Raw genomic sequence first — 14,531 nt, forward strand, 5'->3', positions numbered from 1 at the left:
ACACTGACCAAATACAGAACTGCCAAAAGCGCCACCCAACGTAACAACCAAACATTTCGCGTGCATCGTTGCGTTAGCGTTTGTATTCAAGATAAAATGGCTTCCGATTCATTGAAGTTTGAGCCCAACCGACGCGGCTTTAACGAAAAGGAAGGTTCGCGGAAGCGCCGAATAAGTCAAAACTCAGATACAGGCGGGAAACGCAAACAGTTCAATGGCGACGAGGACGACGGCTACAATTTCAAAATGCTGGTCCCAAACGGAGTGGCCGGCGCGATCATCGGCAAAGGCGGCGAGACTATCGAAAGGATACAAAAAGATAGCGGGGCACGCGTTCTGGTGTCTAAGTCGCACGATTTCTATCCCGGGACGAACGAGCGCATTTGCCTAGTTACTGGTAACAGGGAATCCATTCTGAACATTATAGACTTTGTGCTTGAAAAGGTCTGTGAGAAATCATCAGAGAATCAGAGGGACAATGGTGAAGGGAGCCAAATAAAGATCGTCATTCCCAACAGCACCGCCGGGATGATCATAGGCAAGGGAGGGTCCTACATCAGGCAGATTAAAGAGGAAAGTGGCTGTTCGTTTGTTCAAGTTTCCCATAAGAACAACGACATGAATTTGCATGAGCGTTATGTCACCATCGTCGGTAATTACGACGAGATGAAGCACGCTTGCGATTTGGTAGGTGATTATATCCCCCCCAAACAGATAGTTTTTTGTATATAAAAATTATCTACTAAATTGTTACAGGTATTGGGCAAAATTATGGAGGACCCACAGAGTACAAATTATACAAATGTCTCTTACAACAACTTTGATCGTCCACCCTCAGGTCACAATCATAATCAGAGGCCACCAGATGGACCCCCGTTCAACTCTATGGGGCCCATGCAGCAAATGCAGATGAATAAACCCATGAACAATTCAGGGGTGAACCTCAGTATAAACCTGAACTCTGCAGGCTCCAACAGCACCTTGGGGGGTCTATCTCAACTGCTTGATCAAATAAAAATGCAGCTGAAAGGTTGTGGACTGACTGAATTGGAGGTTATGGAAGTATGCGCAGCGTTGACTGTGCTGGCCAAATATGGGATCTTAGGATTGGGAGGCTTGTCTATAGCCAACATTACGGACTTGTTAAGTCAAAGGGGCGACAATAGAATGTTTGGCACGCTGGAAAAAATTATTCAGGACTGTCTGATGACGAAACCTGCACCTTTTGGGGGTGGTAGTGGACCCGATAGGTCACAGCCATTTGGGCCTGGTCCTAATAGGTTTGGCCCAAATTCTTCTATGAATAGGGGTGGCAACTTCAGGAGAAAATAAATATCCACCTCCAAATAATAATTTTATTTATTATAAGTTCAAATTCGACAATTTATGTTAGTTTCATAGATCTATATTTCAGATATTCTTTTTTTATGCCATTGTTCATGCTCTGGGATACCTTTCCTCTCAATGTGTACACCTACCTAATGATCCATTAAAGTAACTGTAGTTTTTAATAAAATTTGCAAATCATTGTTCCAAAATTTTATAAAAAAAAGTGACCTAGGTATTATTGTTTTTATCTGCCCAAGATTCCTGACTAATGCACCCGGCAGTATAGAGAAAAAAAAAAAAAAACTTAGTATGCAAGTCGATAATTATTGCTACTCCCGGAGGGTTTCATAACTGTTACTCCGCAGACTGAAAAAATGTGTACTTAAAGCCTGGTCCTCGGAACTGTCCACTGTCACCAGCGACACCCCCACCACCCCGTCGCTCAAAAAGCAGACACCAATTGACAGTTGTTCATGGGGTCCCTTGAGATTAAGTTTTTGTGCATAAATATAATAACCCCAATAAGAAAGGTTTAAAAACCATGGGTGGCCTTAAACCTAGAAGGGAACATGGGCAGCGAAATGAGAAATATTCGTAAAAGAATATACCAGTCTCATTTAAAAGCGTTACCTTTTTGTAGTGGGTAATATCTATTACCTGTAATTATATGATCTTTTCGACCAAGTAATATATATTAATAATACTGAAATAAACTTCCTGCAGATACTGGGTTTTTCCATTACATGGAACGAAATAAATTAGGTTCTAGTGGAAGAAATGAGAAAATCAATACAACCAGCACCATTTTTATTAATGGGCTCAGAATTTTTTTATTTTGTTTCACACAGATGCCCAGCAGAAAAAAAATTCAAAAAAAATCCAAAGGTCCCAAATAAAACCCAAAACGGCGAACACCTCCAGTGAAAGCATAAAAAATTAAATTCAACTTCGATACGTGGCAAGAATCAGAGATGCTAGCCAGGAGGTTCTGAAAATGAAGCTTAACAAGTATTCTTGCGGTCAGTTGAAGATAATAGAATCGGCTTCTATACATTCTGTGAAAATCTAACCTATGATATCAATTTTGTATTCTGCGTAGGTCTACTGTTGATTGTGGAACAATTATTTAAAAAACTGAAAAATAATGAACGCGGCGATTAATATAGGGGTCGAGGATATGACCGCGACAATAGTGAGATTGATGCTGTTTATAGGCGCCGTATTTCAATTGGTTTGTTTGGTCGCCTGTATTTTTATGATCGATTCTACTAACGACACAAGCTGGGGTTCAAGAGTAATTCAGTAAATCAGTCAGATGCTGATATTCAAGTTGCTGGTTTCAGGACAGCGAAGACGACAGCTCCGAGCACAGTACTCCTCAGAACACTCCACGCAGGCCACACCACCGAACTAGGAAGCAGGAAAAAAAGAAAAGGCGTTAAGAGGATTCAGGGACTGTGCTATGCCTGGCGACTTTGGAAGAGTTTAATAGGAACTAACTGCATGTTAGGAAATAAATGATTTTGCCTTTATACATGTGAAGCCGCTTTCCAGTTAATTAATAAGTTGATTAACAGTGTTGCAGTTTAGTACTGTCTTTGATGTATTTACTAGTTCAACTTTTAAATGTTTATAAATGGATTTAAGTCACTTTCATTTGGTTTAATTATGAAAAGATTTTTCAGGGGTAAACTATTTCCTTTAGTTTACTTGAAGGTAAGGGGAACCCAAAACAAATTATGAAGTTAATAGAGCAAATAAAATTCCCTTTATAAAAAAAATATACTTATGTATCCATAAACTTTCGATTTTTGTATAGGTTAGGTATTGGTTTTCCAATAATAACTACTAATCCAGGGTAATCACGAAAAAAACAGCAAAAATTATTTTTCTGGAATGCGCTTGCGCGGCGAGTGGAGAATCTAAGTAGACTGACCAATCTATTTTCTTTAGACTGCCATACTGTGAACGCCATGAATGTCAACAATAAATAATGAATTGTTTAGAAATAAAGCTATTAAAAGCGAACGCATGGTGAATAATAAAGTTGCATGAGACAATAGCTTACGATTCAAAATGCAATAGCTCATTTAAAACATGGGTAAAGGGGAGAAATAATGCTAGTTTTCGGAAAGACATGAAATTTGTGGTGGTGTGTTTGTGCGTTGTGTTGTTTATAGTAGAGGTAAATTCTGCAGATTACGGGTTGTGTCCTGCCAATTGCACGTGCAAAGTCAACTCCCAAAGAGATGGGGCCAACTATCTTAAGATGGTCTGTGGAGAGACAAATAAAATTACCAGTCTGGAGCAGCTTGAACTGCTCAATCTCGCCAACGAGCTTTCGCAGCTGTAAGTTTCAAGTTAAACCTTCAAATAATGTAAATTTTATCTTTAAATCATTAGGAATCTATCCAACAATCGTCTGAAGACATTTCAACCAAAGGTGGAATTGGTGGCTCTTCAGAAATTGTAAGTGTTTCATGTTTTTTACATGTTCCTTTGACAAAAGGCTGTCCATTATTCAAAAACTGTATCTGTATTTCGACACTGGCAATCAAAACCCAACCAAGAGTATGCTTAATTAAATGAACCCTGTGACCCCAGTTTAAATCGTTTCGATTTCAAAATGGCAGGGCTCAGTAGCCCACAGTTTAGAGGTCTCTGTAATTGCTAGTCTGGTATGTAAAGCAATCTGTTAATTGTATTTATTCATTGTACAGACTTATTTAGGAAAGGGCATTGTCCTTTATGGGACAAAACTAATGGTAAACAATTTCATCTATTATTCAACCTTTCACCTGCACACCACATTTGGGTAATAAAAGGTTGGGGGGAACACCTCTTGGAAGGGTTCCTTGTTTTTAAATGACTTTTACAATGCTCAGCTCTAAATTAACATTTCGTTTTATCAAAAACACCTAACAACTAATTTCAGCCATTCAAATAATGCTTAATAAATTTGTTGGAAAATAGTAAGTGTGCAATTAACATAGCAGGTAGTATTTTTATTTCCGACAAAGGAAACATCAACAAAATGACCAGAAATTATGAAAATTTAAAAAATTATAAACGCTCCTATTATTAACGCTAGTGAACTACATTCTAGTAGTAGCCACAGCTATACCAGGCTAGAAAATTGCTTTATTGGTTATAAATATATTAATATTATATTATCAAAATGCCAGTTGTAGTGGACACCGCCTGCTGCGCAATCGTTACTTCAAAATTCCGCGCTAAAACCGCGTAATATTGCAGAAATTTAAGCGGTAATGACATTAACGTACTTTCCAAACACCAATTCCGCGAAGTACCCAATTTACGCAGACTGGATTTGTCTATGAATTCCCTACGGCATGTAGACGTGCTTGCGTTCGAGGGGCTTCACCATTTGGAAAGGCTCAAACTTAACAACAATCTTATCACGACCTTGAAGTTGGGCACCTTCAACAGTCTCTCCAACCTCAAACAGCTGTTAGTACTCAATCTGGTAACTTACTTTCTCAATGTGAACACATTTAAATGTTTTAGGGACTTGTCCAACAACCCTTTGCAGTGCGACTGTGGCCTGTTGTGGGTTCTAACCTTTGTCCAACGGAGTGAACTGAAATTAGTGTCCAACCCGAAATGCGCCTCTCCTTTGTCATTTAAAGGTCATTTTTTGAGAAAGCTCAAAGTCGGAGTGGACATCCACTGCAAATCGCCTGCCACTCACGACGGGCTGCCCCTCATCGACATGACTCCCGGAAATAACCAAATTGTATTCGCCGGAGACTCGCTAAAGCTGCATTGCCGCGCTCCCATTATTTCCGACTTGGTTGATGACTCTAACTTGGAATGGCTGTGGTTGGACGCCAAACCTAAAAAATATTTTAACGACGTTTCGGTCGAGACGGAGTTTTTGCACAGCATGGGTTTCATCGATAGCACGCTCATCGTGAAAAAGCTGCGCAAAGCTCACGAGGGGGTGTGGACCTGCCTCTACACATCCCGCGAGGGTAATCACTCCAAGAGCATAACGATCGTGGTGATTTCCGACGATACCGTATTCTGTCCGACGACGACGACTCAGAATAACAAAGGCACTTATGTGTGGCCGAAAACCATTTCGAATAATACAGCCGAGTTGCCGTGCGAGTCCCTGAATCTGTACTACAACGAGTCGGAGCAGAGGGCGTCGTACAGCTGCTCGCCGAACGGCACCTGGCAACTTTTAAACACCAGCCGGTGCTCGTATGTGTCGGACAACACGAAAATATTGCAGCAGTTTTCCAGAGTGAACTCGAGCATACCGGAAAGCACTCGCCATTTTAAGAACTTCACGTCGAACGTTACCATATTTAAAGATGTCATGGATTTGGTATACGCGGTCGACACCATCGAGAATTACTCGAGTCTCGACGCGTCCGAGAATACCAACAGTATTTTGATGGACGTGGCGAGTAACCTGCTGAATTTGCCGTGGGCGTACTGGAGGAAGGCGGACAAGGAGCACGGGCTCTGCCAGCGACTCGTCAATGTGACCGAAAGGATAGCCACCAGCAATTCGGCAACCCTGTTCCAACAAGTGCGTCAGTAGTTTGTTTAGGTCACTTATGCGCCTTTCCTGTCACACACTGGTGCGAAATGGAGGAGAAAACCTCTTACCTTAAGAATTGTTCAACATATCCAGCTGAAGTTGGTCGTGTTTAATTTGAGGAGATGCTAGGAATGTGGTCTTGCCTAAGGCACGTGGGTGTGAATTGCAGCATGGTGGCTAAGTGACTGAGTGTATTCTTTTAATTGGCAAAAAATAGGACGAATGTTTTATAAAGTCGTACTACTACAGTTTAGACCAATGTGCAGCTCAGCACATAAGAAATGCATGGTCAAAAGCGAACCTTCTGGCAATGTTTTTTGAAGCCTAACATTTTTTATTAAAAAAGAAAAAATTGAAAAGTCTCTTTTTTCTCGAAAAATTTCAAATTTAATCAGAAATTCAAAGCAACTATTCATTTTAAAAAAATGTAAAACTCTAATGCATACTTTAAAAGCATCTGTTTTTATAAGACGATTAAATATGAGCACGCGATTTATTTACAGCTACGTCATTTTGTCTTGGTCTTCCACTTTAACTCTCGAACTCAAAAACTATTTGGTAAAAGGTTCCATAGCATTGAGAGTAGTTATCAATTTGAGTATTTTCTAATGCTTCTCAAAATATTTGAGTCAAAACTTTCCTAATAGATATTTAGGGATATCCTCCTTCGAACCAGTGTGCGCCAATGTCGAATTTTTTTCTTTTTTTGAAATGTTTATGGTTATATATATCTATCGGGTTACAACGTTCTACGCCTTCCGATTCCTAATCTGCATTTTTCTCTATCCATCCACATATCGTCCTCCAGGCTTCATTCTCTAATTTCTCTATCGATTCCCTCGCTCCAGCTCTTGCCTTGTCTGCCTCGTTTCCTTCTTGCTTGAGAGTTCCAATCTAAAATTTTCTTTGGAATTTGATATTATGGCACTCTTTATACGTGTCCATACCATATTAGCTGCCGAGTTCTAATTTGATCGATAATATCGTTTTTCAGTAGTCCATCTCTTAGTGTTTTCTGTGTTTTTTCTTTCAGAGGCCATACTTCAGAGCTATATGTTATGATGCTTCTAACTATTGAATTGTAAATTCTTTGCTCTTCTTCCTTGGGCATTACTCTTTAGTGTTGCTTTTTCCAGAGTTCCGCCTTTGTCGATTTTCATTTCCAGGTATTCTTGCACTTTCGCTTCCAAATCTTTAGTGCATTTTCCAAATAAAGTTTAAATAGCGTTGGAGACATGCAAAAACTTTGTTTAAGACCTTTGTTAAAGGATAACTCGCCTTAACTTTCGATCTCCTTGATATTGCTATGCTATCATACGGTTTTTTTAGATCAACAAATAAGAGATGATCTTCTTGATTAAATGCTGCCTTCTTTTCTATGAGTTGTATTAGTGATTGTCGATTTTCCTGCTATAAAGCCTGTTGGTTCTTTGGCCTCCATATTGGCTTATTATCTTTCTATTATGTTTTTAAGTATTTTCCCATATATTCTACCAAGGGAACTTGTAACCGCTATGTCCCGCAGTTGATTTTGTCTCCTTGTTTGTGATTGGTTGACATTTTCCATTCTTCGCGTACTGCCGACGTGTTAAGGCATGTTTGGAATAAATGTTTCAATGCATGATACGGGATATTTCCTCTGCCATTTTTTAGTTTTTTACATGCTTCCCTGACCTCTGTTACTGTTATTCTTATTGGGGATCCTTCTATGACTATATTTGAGTATACATTTGGGTCATCTTTAAATTGTAATCTATCTTCCGTCAGCATCATTTCGAAGTATTGGTTCCATTCTTGGGGTGATGTAGATGAGAGTATGTCTCTTCTGGATTCTGTTCTCATGTTCCCAAGAAGTCTCCAACTTTCCATACTTTTCCTTTCTCCTATGTATGTATTGAGTCTTGCGCATGTCCTTTCCCATTCTCTCTGTAGCTCTACAACCCAGGGTGGGTCTTGGCTGACTTCACAATCTGCCTCCATCTGTCCCGATCCATCATTATTTCTTCGACCTGTTCAATGTTTAGCGTATTTAGGTCTGCTGTTAGGTTGTCTCTCCAACGCAATCTAGGTCTTCCCAACGGTCCTCTACCATCCGGTACTTCTTCCCACACTAATTTAATTAGTCGTTGGTTGTTTTGCCTTCTGACAACGGTTGGCACTCTGTGTACTTTGTTTTGTTTTCGTTAATTCTTAGACCTAGTTGCTTGGCAGCCTTTTCCAGTTTGACAAAGTCCTCTTTAACATTGATAGCGGAGTTACCCACTATATCTATGTCGTCTGCGTACGCCAGTATTAGACGGAGTCCCTGGTTTCTAAATAGCAGTGTTTCTGTATTGGCTTTTCGTACTATGCTTTCTAGAGCGATGTTGTCTTTTCCCATTGATTATTCATTTTTTCGCATATCTTTCTTCGTACTTTTGCTTATGATTCTTTGAATCTCAATTTGTCATCTACATTTTTTGAACTTAAATATTTGTATATTTTCCGGTTTTCTTATATTTCGTATTCGATCTCGTCCCACTAATACGGTTTTTGTTGTTTCCCGCTCTTCTTCTGATAGCCTAGCGCCTTCTCTGCCGCAGAGTGAATTAGTCAATTCTATCTTCTGTATCTTGTGGCCCAGTCTGGTGTTATATAATATTCTTGTACTTTCATTCTCCAAGCTGTTTGTAATAAATTTAATGTATTTAATTTAATTTAATGTTTATAGTTTATTTCCGAAAAAACATTCGAACACCCCACACCAATCTTTTTCGAGGATAGGAGGAGGGGCAGTGAACAAAATAGATTTGAATTCGGCTCAGCCTAAAACTATAACTACGCTTATAATAAGAAAGATGTCAATTTACGCTAGCCGGCTGGCGTTTCAAAAACTCGAAAATTGTTTATTTATTTTTTTTAATCTCAAATTTCTATGATTGTCTTTTTCTTCCCGTTGCTCTTATTGTAACACACGATATAAAGAATAATAATTATATGACTATCAACAGTGTGTCCCAGTCTGTAGATTGTTCTATAGGACCAACATATAGGGTGGACCGTTTATCTTGGGACACTGCCTTATCTCAGAGGGGATGGAGCCAAAAGTTAAATACAAACGTAATGGGGGTATTGCAAACCTTCAATTTATTTTAATGTTGTATGTATATACAGGGTGTTTAATTTTTCGTGGGCGAGTATCAACTTTTTTATTTTAAATGGAACACATGATATATTACTTCATTTTTGAATTCCATACAAAATTCTAGACATATTTTGTGTATAACGTTCTATACATAAGTCTAACCGTTTCTGACATTTTTAATTTTTTATGTCAAAAATTACGTTTGCAAGACTCCAATAACGGATTTCATAATAAATTTCGATACATATTAATACAGGGTACGCGAAAAATAAAGATTAAAAATTAAATTAATAAAAATGCCAAAAAACTTTTTTTGAAATGGAAACTACCTATTTTTATAGTCTTGTCATAATTAACATTAAAAATTAGTGCAAGTTTATATAAGGTTGTATATGCCTAATATTTTTACTTTTTGCAATATTTTCTTTTAAACATTTCCCTATCAATGATCTATGTCTATGACGGCGTTTAAACAAAACAAGTGCTAGAACGTAGCTTCGTTGGACGCGGGTTTTGTTGTTGAGTACTGTCATAATTCAAATATTTTTTGATGCGTTATTGAATTATTTATTTATTGTTTATAAATTAAATTTTTTCGCTTGCCTGCGTATCACGTTTAACACAGAGGAGAAGATATGTTGGAAAGTCACATATCGAACAATAAAAACCGGACCCTGAGTTTTAAGGAGGTTCCCAGAAAAAAAGGATTTACCAACAGTAGAACATATGGAACCTCGAAGAAAGAAAAACGTTGTCATATTTTGAATGATGAAGAGCAACTTAATATTTGGTTGCATTTTGCAGAAACCCCTGAAGATTCAACCCGAAATGCGCCTTTAGATCGGGATGTCAAAGAACAACGCTTTAAACGTGCCTTCAAATAAGCAACTGGAAGTTCTATAAAACCTGTCCAGTGCAGAAATTAGAGCAACCGGATTACATCAGGTTAGATTTTTGCATCAATCTTATAGAGAGACACTTTTCAGAAAATATATTTGCTAATATTATTTAGACAGATGACTAAAATTTTTAATTGGATAAATACCCATTACTGGAGCTATAAGAATAATAAAAAAAAGTATGGAAGTTACAAGATCAGGTAGAACTTATGTCAAAGTATAGTGCCCCATGTGGAGGTCCAGTATTTTTTGATCAGAATTTAAATTCCCAACGCTATTTCGAGCTTTTAAATGTTATTCATCCCTTTGTTGAAAATGAAGCGCCTGAAAGAGAATGACGAAATTTGACAGCAGGATGGCGCACCTTGTCACGGAAGTCAAGAAATTAGCACCTATTTAAATGCACATAGAGAATGGATTGGGGAGAATGGTAGTTATGCCTGGTCTCCAAGGAGCCCCGACTTAACTCCCCTAGATAATTTTCTATGGGGTACACTTAAATATTAAAATAATAAATAGTTTACAAACACAAACCGTCAACTGCCGAGGAACTTAAACATTGGAGTAGAGAAGGTATCAGCTATTTATATGGGACAGAATTTATTAGAAATGCCGTTATGTATTTAGAATAAAGGGTTTCTAAATAGTACTACTTATATTGCTCAAAGTGGAGGACATATTGAACAAATATGCTAGCTATTAATTTTTTATTGATCGTTCGTTAATAAAAGAATTACCAACATTATCGCTTATCCTTGGTCTTATTCTGTATAAATAATACATACATACATTTATATAATCTTTGGATAAGCGCATCGGCAAGGTTATGGTCAACTATGAAATGGTAAATCATAGGAATACACAACATTATACAAAATTGCCTTAATTTTTAATGCTAAATGTGACAAGATTATAAAAATAGGTAGTTTCTATAAAGAAAAGTTTTGGCAGTTTTTTAAATTTCTTTTTTAATCTTATGTTTCGCGTACGCTGTATTAATAATATGCTAGGTGTTTCAATTAAAATAAGAAAGTTGGTATTCGCCCATGAAAAATTAAACACCAACCGTATACAAAATTCAAATAAATTAAAGGTTAATTAACTTAATTAACTTAACTTAATTAATTAGCTTTTGTATTTAACTTTTGGTTCAGTCCCCTATAGTTTTGGAGATATGGTGGTGTCGCAAGATAAACCACCCACATGTATAGACATGTACAATTTGCCAGGAAAACTTCGTGATCGAATCGTTTCAAATCACCAAAGCGGTCTTCTCCGGTCTGCATTGTTCGTGGTTTATCAACCCGGCGAACCACGTGGATTCCTTGTTTTCGTGCAGCACGAATGATCTGCGCGACTCCACCGTCCTCCATGGCAAGATGATGGAAGCATCGATAGCGGTGCCGGAAAAACTGTTGCCCGTCGAGGAGGCCGAAAAAAAAACGGAGGAAAACTATTTCCTCATCATTTCCGCGCACAGCAACGCCAAGCTATTTCCCATCGAAGACGAACGGGTGGACGAAGAGGGTATCAGCTCGGCGGTGGTGGGGTTGAAAATCGGTGAGTCGTCCAGATTTTTAACGATGACTTCCCGAAAATTCTGGGACGCGTGTGCGTTTCGACACCTTTGCGCGTCATTTAGGAAAATTAGTTAATTTAATGTGTACTTGGATTATACCGAGTAACACAAGAAAGTGGGAACACTCTATTACTTTTAAACGTCTTGAGATGGCGATTTTAAATTTGGATGGGTTCATATAGGCTTATTGTCCAATTTTTGACAATGTGTAGTCAATGGTTGCATTTCCAGAAACTGCTGAAACTTTCAAATTTTAAATGACACAACCTGTAATTTTTACAATGATGTAATACAGTTTATATTTTAGTCCATTCCTTTTTAACAAATCGGCAAAAATAGGAATTTTTTATGATTTCAAAGAGTGTCGTGACTGACTGCAACAACAATTATTATTTACAAATTAAAGTAGAACAAAAATATTAAAAATGACAAGAACATATTTCTTATACACTCTAATTGTATGATGTCTTAGTAAATTTTCTGTATTGTTTCTTAAATGATTCATTGCCTCTGAAATCCTTTGCCGAAAAGCAAAAAATTCATTAAAGTTAAGTCGGGACTGTTGGCTGGTCCATAGTTCCGCCGTTCCTTATCCAACCCCTGGGATATTTCATGTAAAGAAAATAAAATTTTTAACTTGCACAACATTGTGGGGGGGGGGGGGCACCGTCTTGTTGCTATATATTGTTCTATTTGGTGCTGTAAGAGTTGCAAATAATGATCTCCAGTTTACTTTCGATCTATAAATATCGGACCCAAAATATGCCCATCTATGACACCCCACCATACATTATTTCGTGTATTTGCCTAGGATTATTTAAAAACCAATATCGCGTACTTTGTCTGTTACGACCCATTTTTGTAGTGTCCATAAAATGTTTTTGGAAAAAATATTGTCATTATATAAAATATTCAAACAAAACTGCATCCTCCTTTGACATTGTTCTGCACTTAGTTTTTGAGTTTTACGAAATTTAAATGCATTATATTTATATTCTTTCCAATACCTGTCTCTTCATATACTCTAGTGATAGAGGAAACTGGATGTGCTTCATAGAAAACCTTAGTTTTCTGCAAATTTCTTTGCCAGCCTTGAAAATATCTGTTTTGAAGGAGCTCGGCGCTCTGGAGAAAGTCTAAAGCCGGGTCCAGACGGGTAACTGAACCTCGTAACGTAACCTGCTCGCCTAACCTTTGATGTTCAGTTTGAACCGCATCCTGTATCAAAATGCTGTGTCAAAATTTTACAACGTACTACTCGCAGCGAGCCGTCGGTTGTCGGTAAACTGGCGAACCATCAAAGAAACCTTCCAACTAATGACACGCGTTGATGTTACAGCGTCTGGATGAAAACTTGAGCAATTCGTCGACCGCACCGGTCGAACTTTGTAATTGTTTAGTCTTGTAAAAACCACCTATCTACATGCACGAGAGTATCTGTCTTGTAAAACATCCATAATATTTTTAAAAAATTAGTAAAAACCATGCATGGAAAGAACTCGGTGAAGCGATAAATATGTTCTCTGAACTACACTATTGTTCTTCTCAGGTAGCACAATATGTAAACCGAAGATTGCCATTAAATTCTCATAGCCAACAACAGCAACATCAGAACCCTTCTGCACGTCACCAGTCTCCACATGAATCCCATTTTACACATTCCTATCAGTCACCTCAGCCACTTCTATGTCACCTATTAAATCTCCATATTACCCAACAACTCAAATGAACAATCCATCTACTAGCACGCTGACTTGACCTCCACTTCCTTCACCAAACTCTGAAACCACTTTAGTTTCGTCTCCCATCCCCCCGTCCATACACTCCAACCATAGTCCTGAATTATCTTGCCATTCTAAGTCGAATGCAAGCATTGATGATCTTTCATTGTAAGTTTAATACCTTTTACTAAAAGTTAGATACATTAATTTTTAATTCAGAATCATTTTTACCTTGCTTGCTTGCTTGAAGAATGGGTTTTGTTTCCAAAAATTAAGTTGCGGTTGGATGCTAAATTCGTTAAAAACCATTTTAACAATAATGACTTGTACAATAATTCAACCATCAACGTTGTTTACTAATATGTCAAACATAAACATATTTTTATTTGTTTTTCAGGGCACTCTTTTAAATTATATAAAAATTTCCTTTTTTTTTCCCGTTCGTTACGTTCAGTTAAAGGTATCAATCTGTATTGTGTTTCTGTTTGCGTGTCTTAATCTTGTTAACTTGGTATTATAAAGGTAACATTTTAAAGTAATAATAGAATTTTTCAATTTAAAAATATTTTCAAGCCCTTTTACAATTAAAAATCATTCAGGAAACTTGCAGCGACATGTAAAATCTTGTCAGAAAGAAATTTTCGACAACATTTCTGCAGGTTCATCACAACCGCCATCGTCGAATTCGTCAGCAACAACTAAAAAAGGCGGCTAAATATCCAACCTACCTTAGATGTCATTATAAAACAAAAAAACAATATTTCAGTTAACATTACTCCTGATTTGTTGAAGGAAGCATGTACAGATCTGGTAATAGTTTACAGCCATCCATTCAGCATATTTAATGATTCGGGTTTTCGAAAAATTTTAGATCTGATAATAGCTGGACTAGAAAATAAAATCCCAATTAACCTGGAAAATATAAAAAAAAATGTGTCGTTAAATGCTTCAAGTTTAAAGTAAAAATTAACGACAGTATTAACGGGAAAGTTATTATTTTTCAAAGTTGATGGGGAAAGTAGACTTGATAGAAGTATATTAGGAATCAACGTTCAACTTATTGGCAATAATAACTGTCTAGTTTTAAAGGCGTTGGCGATGCGGGAGATAAAGGAAAGAGATGCTTCCTCGTACATTTCACAAAATAGTATTGACTGTATTAAAAGAATATCAGTATAACAACAGACAATGCTATGTGCTATAAATATGTTAACAATTTTTTTCTCTTATTTTTAATAATAATAGTTGCTTTATTTACAAATAACCAAAGATTAACTATGACACAACATTTTTAAGTAAGTAA

At 37.3% G+C, this 14,531-nt stretch overlaps 3 protein-coding genes across 4 annotated transcripts in view; all 3 read left to right on the plus strand.

Moving 5' to 3' along the window:
- Positions 1-27: 27 nt before the first annotated feature.
- LOC132701778 (RNA-binding protein Pasilla-like) lies at positions 28-1,528 on the plus strand. Its single transcript, XM_060669957.1, has 2 exons — positions 28-687; positions 757-1,528. Exons 1-2 carry the CDS (start codon positions 97-99, stop codon positions 1,330-1,332), a joined length of 1,167 nt encoding a protein of 388 aa, XP_060525940.1. The 5' UTR covers positions 28-96; the 3' UTR covers positions 1,333-1,528.
- A 647-nt stretch (positions 1,529-2,175) lies between these two features.
- On the plus strand, positions 2,176-2,979 carry LOC132701781 (protein anon-73B1). The gene is made up of 2 exons (XM_060669961.1): positions 2,176-2,623; positions 2,673-2,979. Exons 1-2 carry the CDS (start codon positions 2,474-2,476, stop codon positions 2,769-2,771), a joined length of 249 nt encoding a protein of 82 aa, XP_060525944.1. The 5' UTR covers positions 2,176-2,473; the 3' UTR covers positions 2,772-2,979.
- A 320-nt stretch (positions 2,980-3,299) lies between these two features.
- Positions 3,300-14,531, plus strand: part of LOC132701773 (adhesion G protein-coupled receptor A3) — a 31,932-nt gene continuing 20,700 nt past the window's right edge. For both annotated transcript variants that reach the window (XM_060669951.1, XM_060669952.1), the window contains exons 1-5: positions 3,300-3,678; positions 3,733-3,798; positions 4,585-4,800; positions 4,858-5,893; positions 11,158-11,488. In XM_060669951.1, the coding sequence (XP_060525934.1) occupies positions 3,467-3,678; positions 3,733-3,798; positions 4,585-4,800; positions 4,858-5,893; positions 11,158-11,488 (1,861 nt within the window). In that variant the 5' untranslated portion in view covers positions 3,300-3,466. The remainder of the gene's footprint in view (positions 3,679-3,732; positions 3,799-4,584; positions 4,801-4,857; positions 5,894-11,157; positions 11,489-14,531) is intronic.

This window comes from Cylas formicarius, unplaced genomic scaffold, assembly GCF_029955315.1.
Source record: "Cylas formicarius isolate icCylForm1 unplaced genomic scaffold, icCylForm1.1 PGA_scaffold_5__7_contigs__length_24384050, whole genome shotgun sequence".
Taxonomy (NCBI): domain Eukaryota; kingdom Metazoa; phylum Arthropoda; class Insecta; order Coleoptera; family Brentidae; genus Cylas; species Cylas formicarius.

What these genes read in the sequence shown, in the direction of transcription:
- LOC132701781 (XM_060669961.1), top strand. Translation starts at nt 2,474, where the DNA reads ATGAACGCGGCGATTAATATAGGGGTCGAGGATATGACCGCGACAATA. An exon ending in ACACAAGCTGGGGTTCAAGA is followed by an intron (nt 2,624 to 2,672) that starts GTAATTCAGTAA and finishes TGCTGGTTTCAG; the next exon opens with GACAGCGAAGACGACAGCTC.
- LOC132701778 (XM_060669957.1), top strand. Translation starts at nt 97, where the DNA reads ATGGCTTCCGATTCATTGAAGTTTGAGCCCAACCGACGCGGCTTTAAC. An exon ending in TGAAGCACGCTTGCGATTTG is followed by an intron (nt 688 to 756) that starts GTAGGTGATTAT and finishes AAATTGTTACAG; the next exon opens with GTATTGGGCAAAATTATGGA.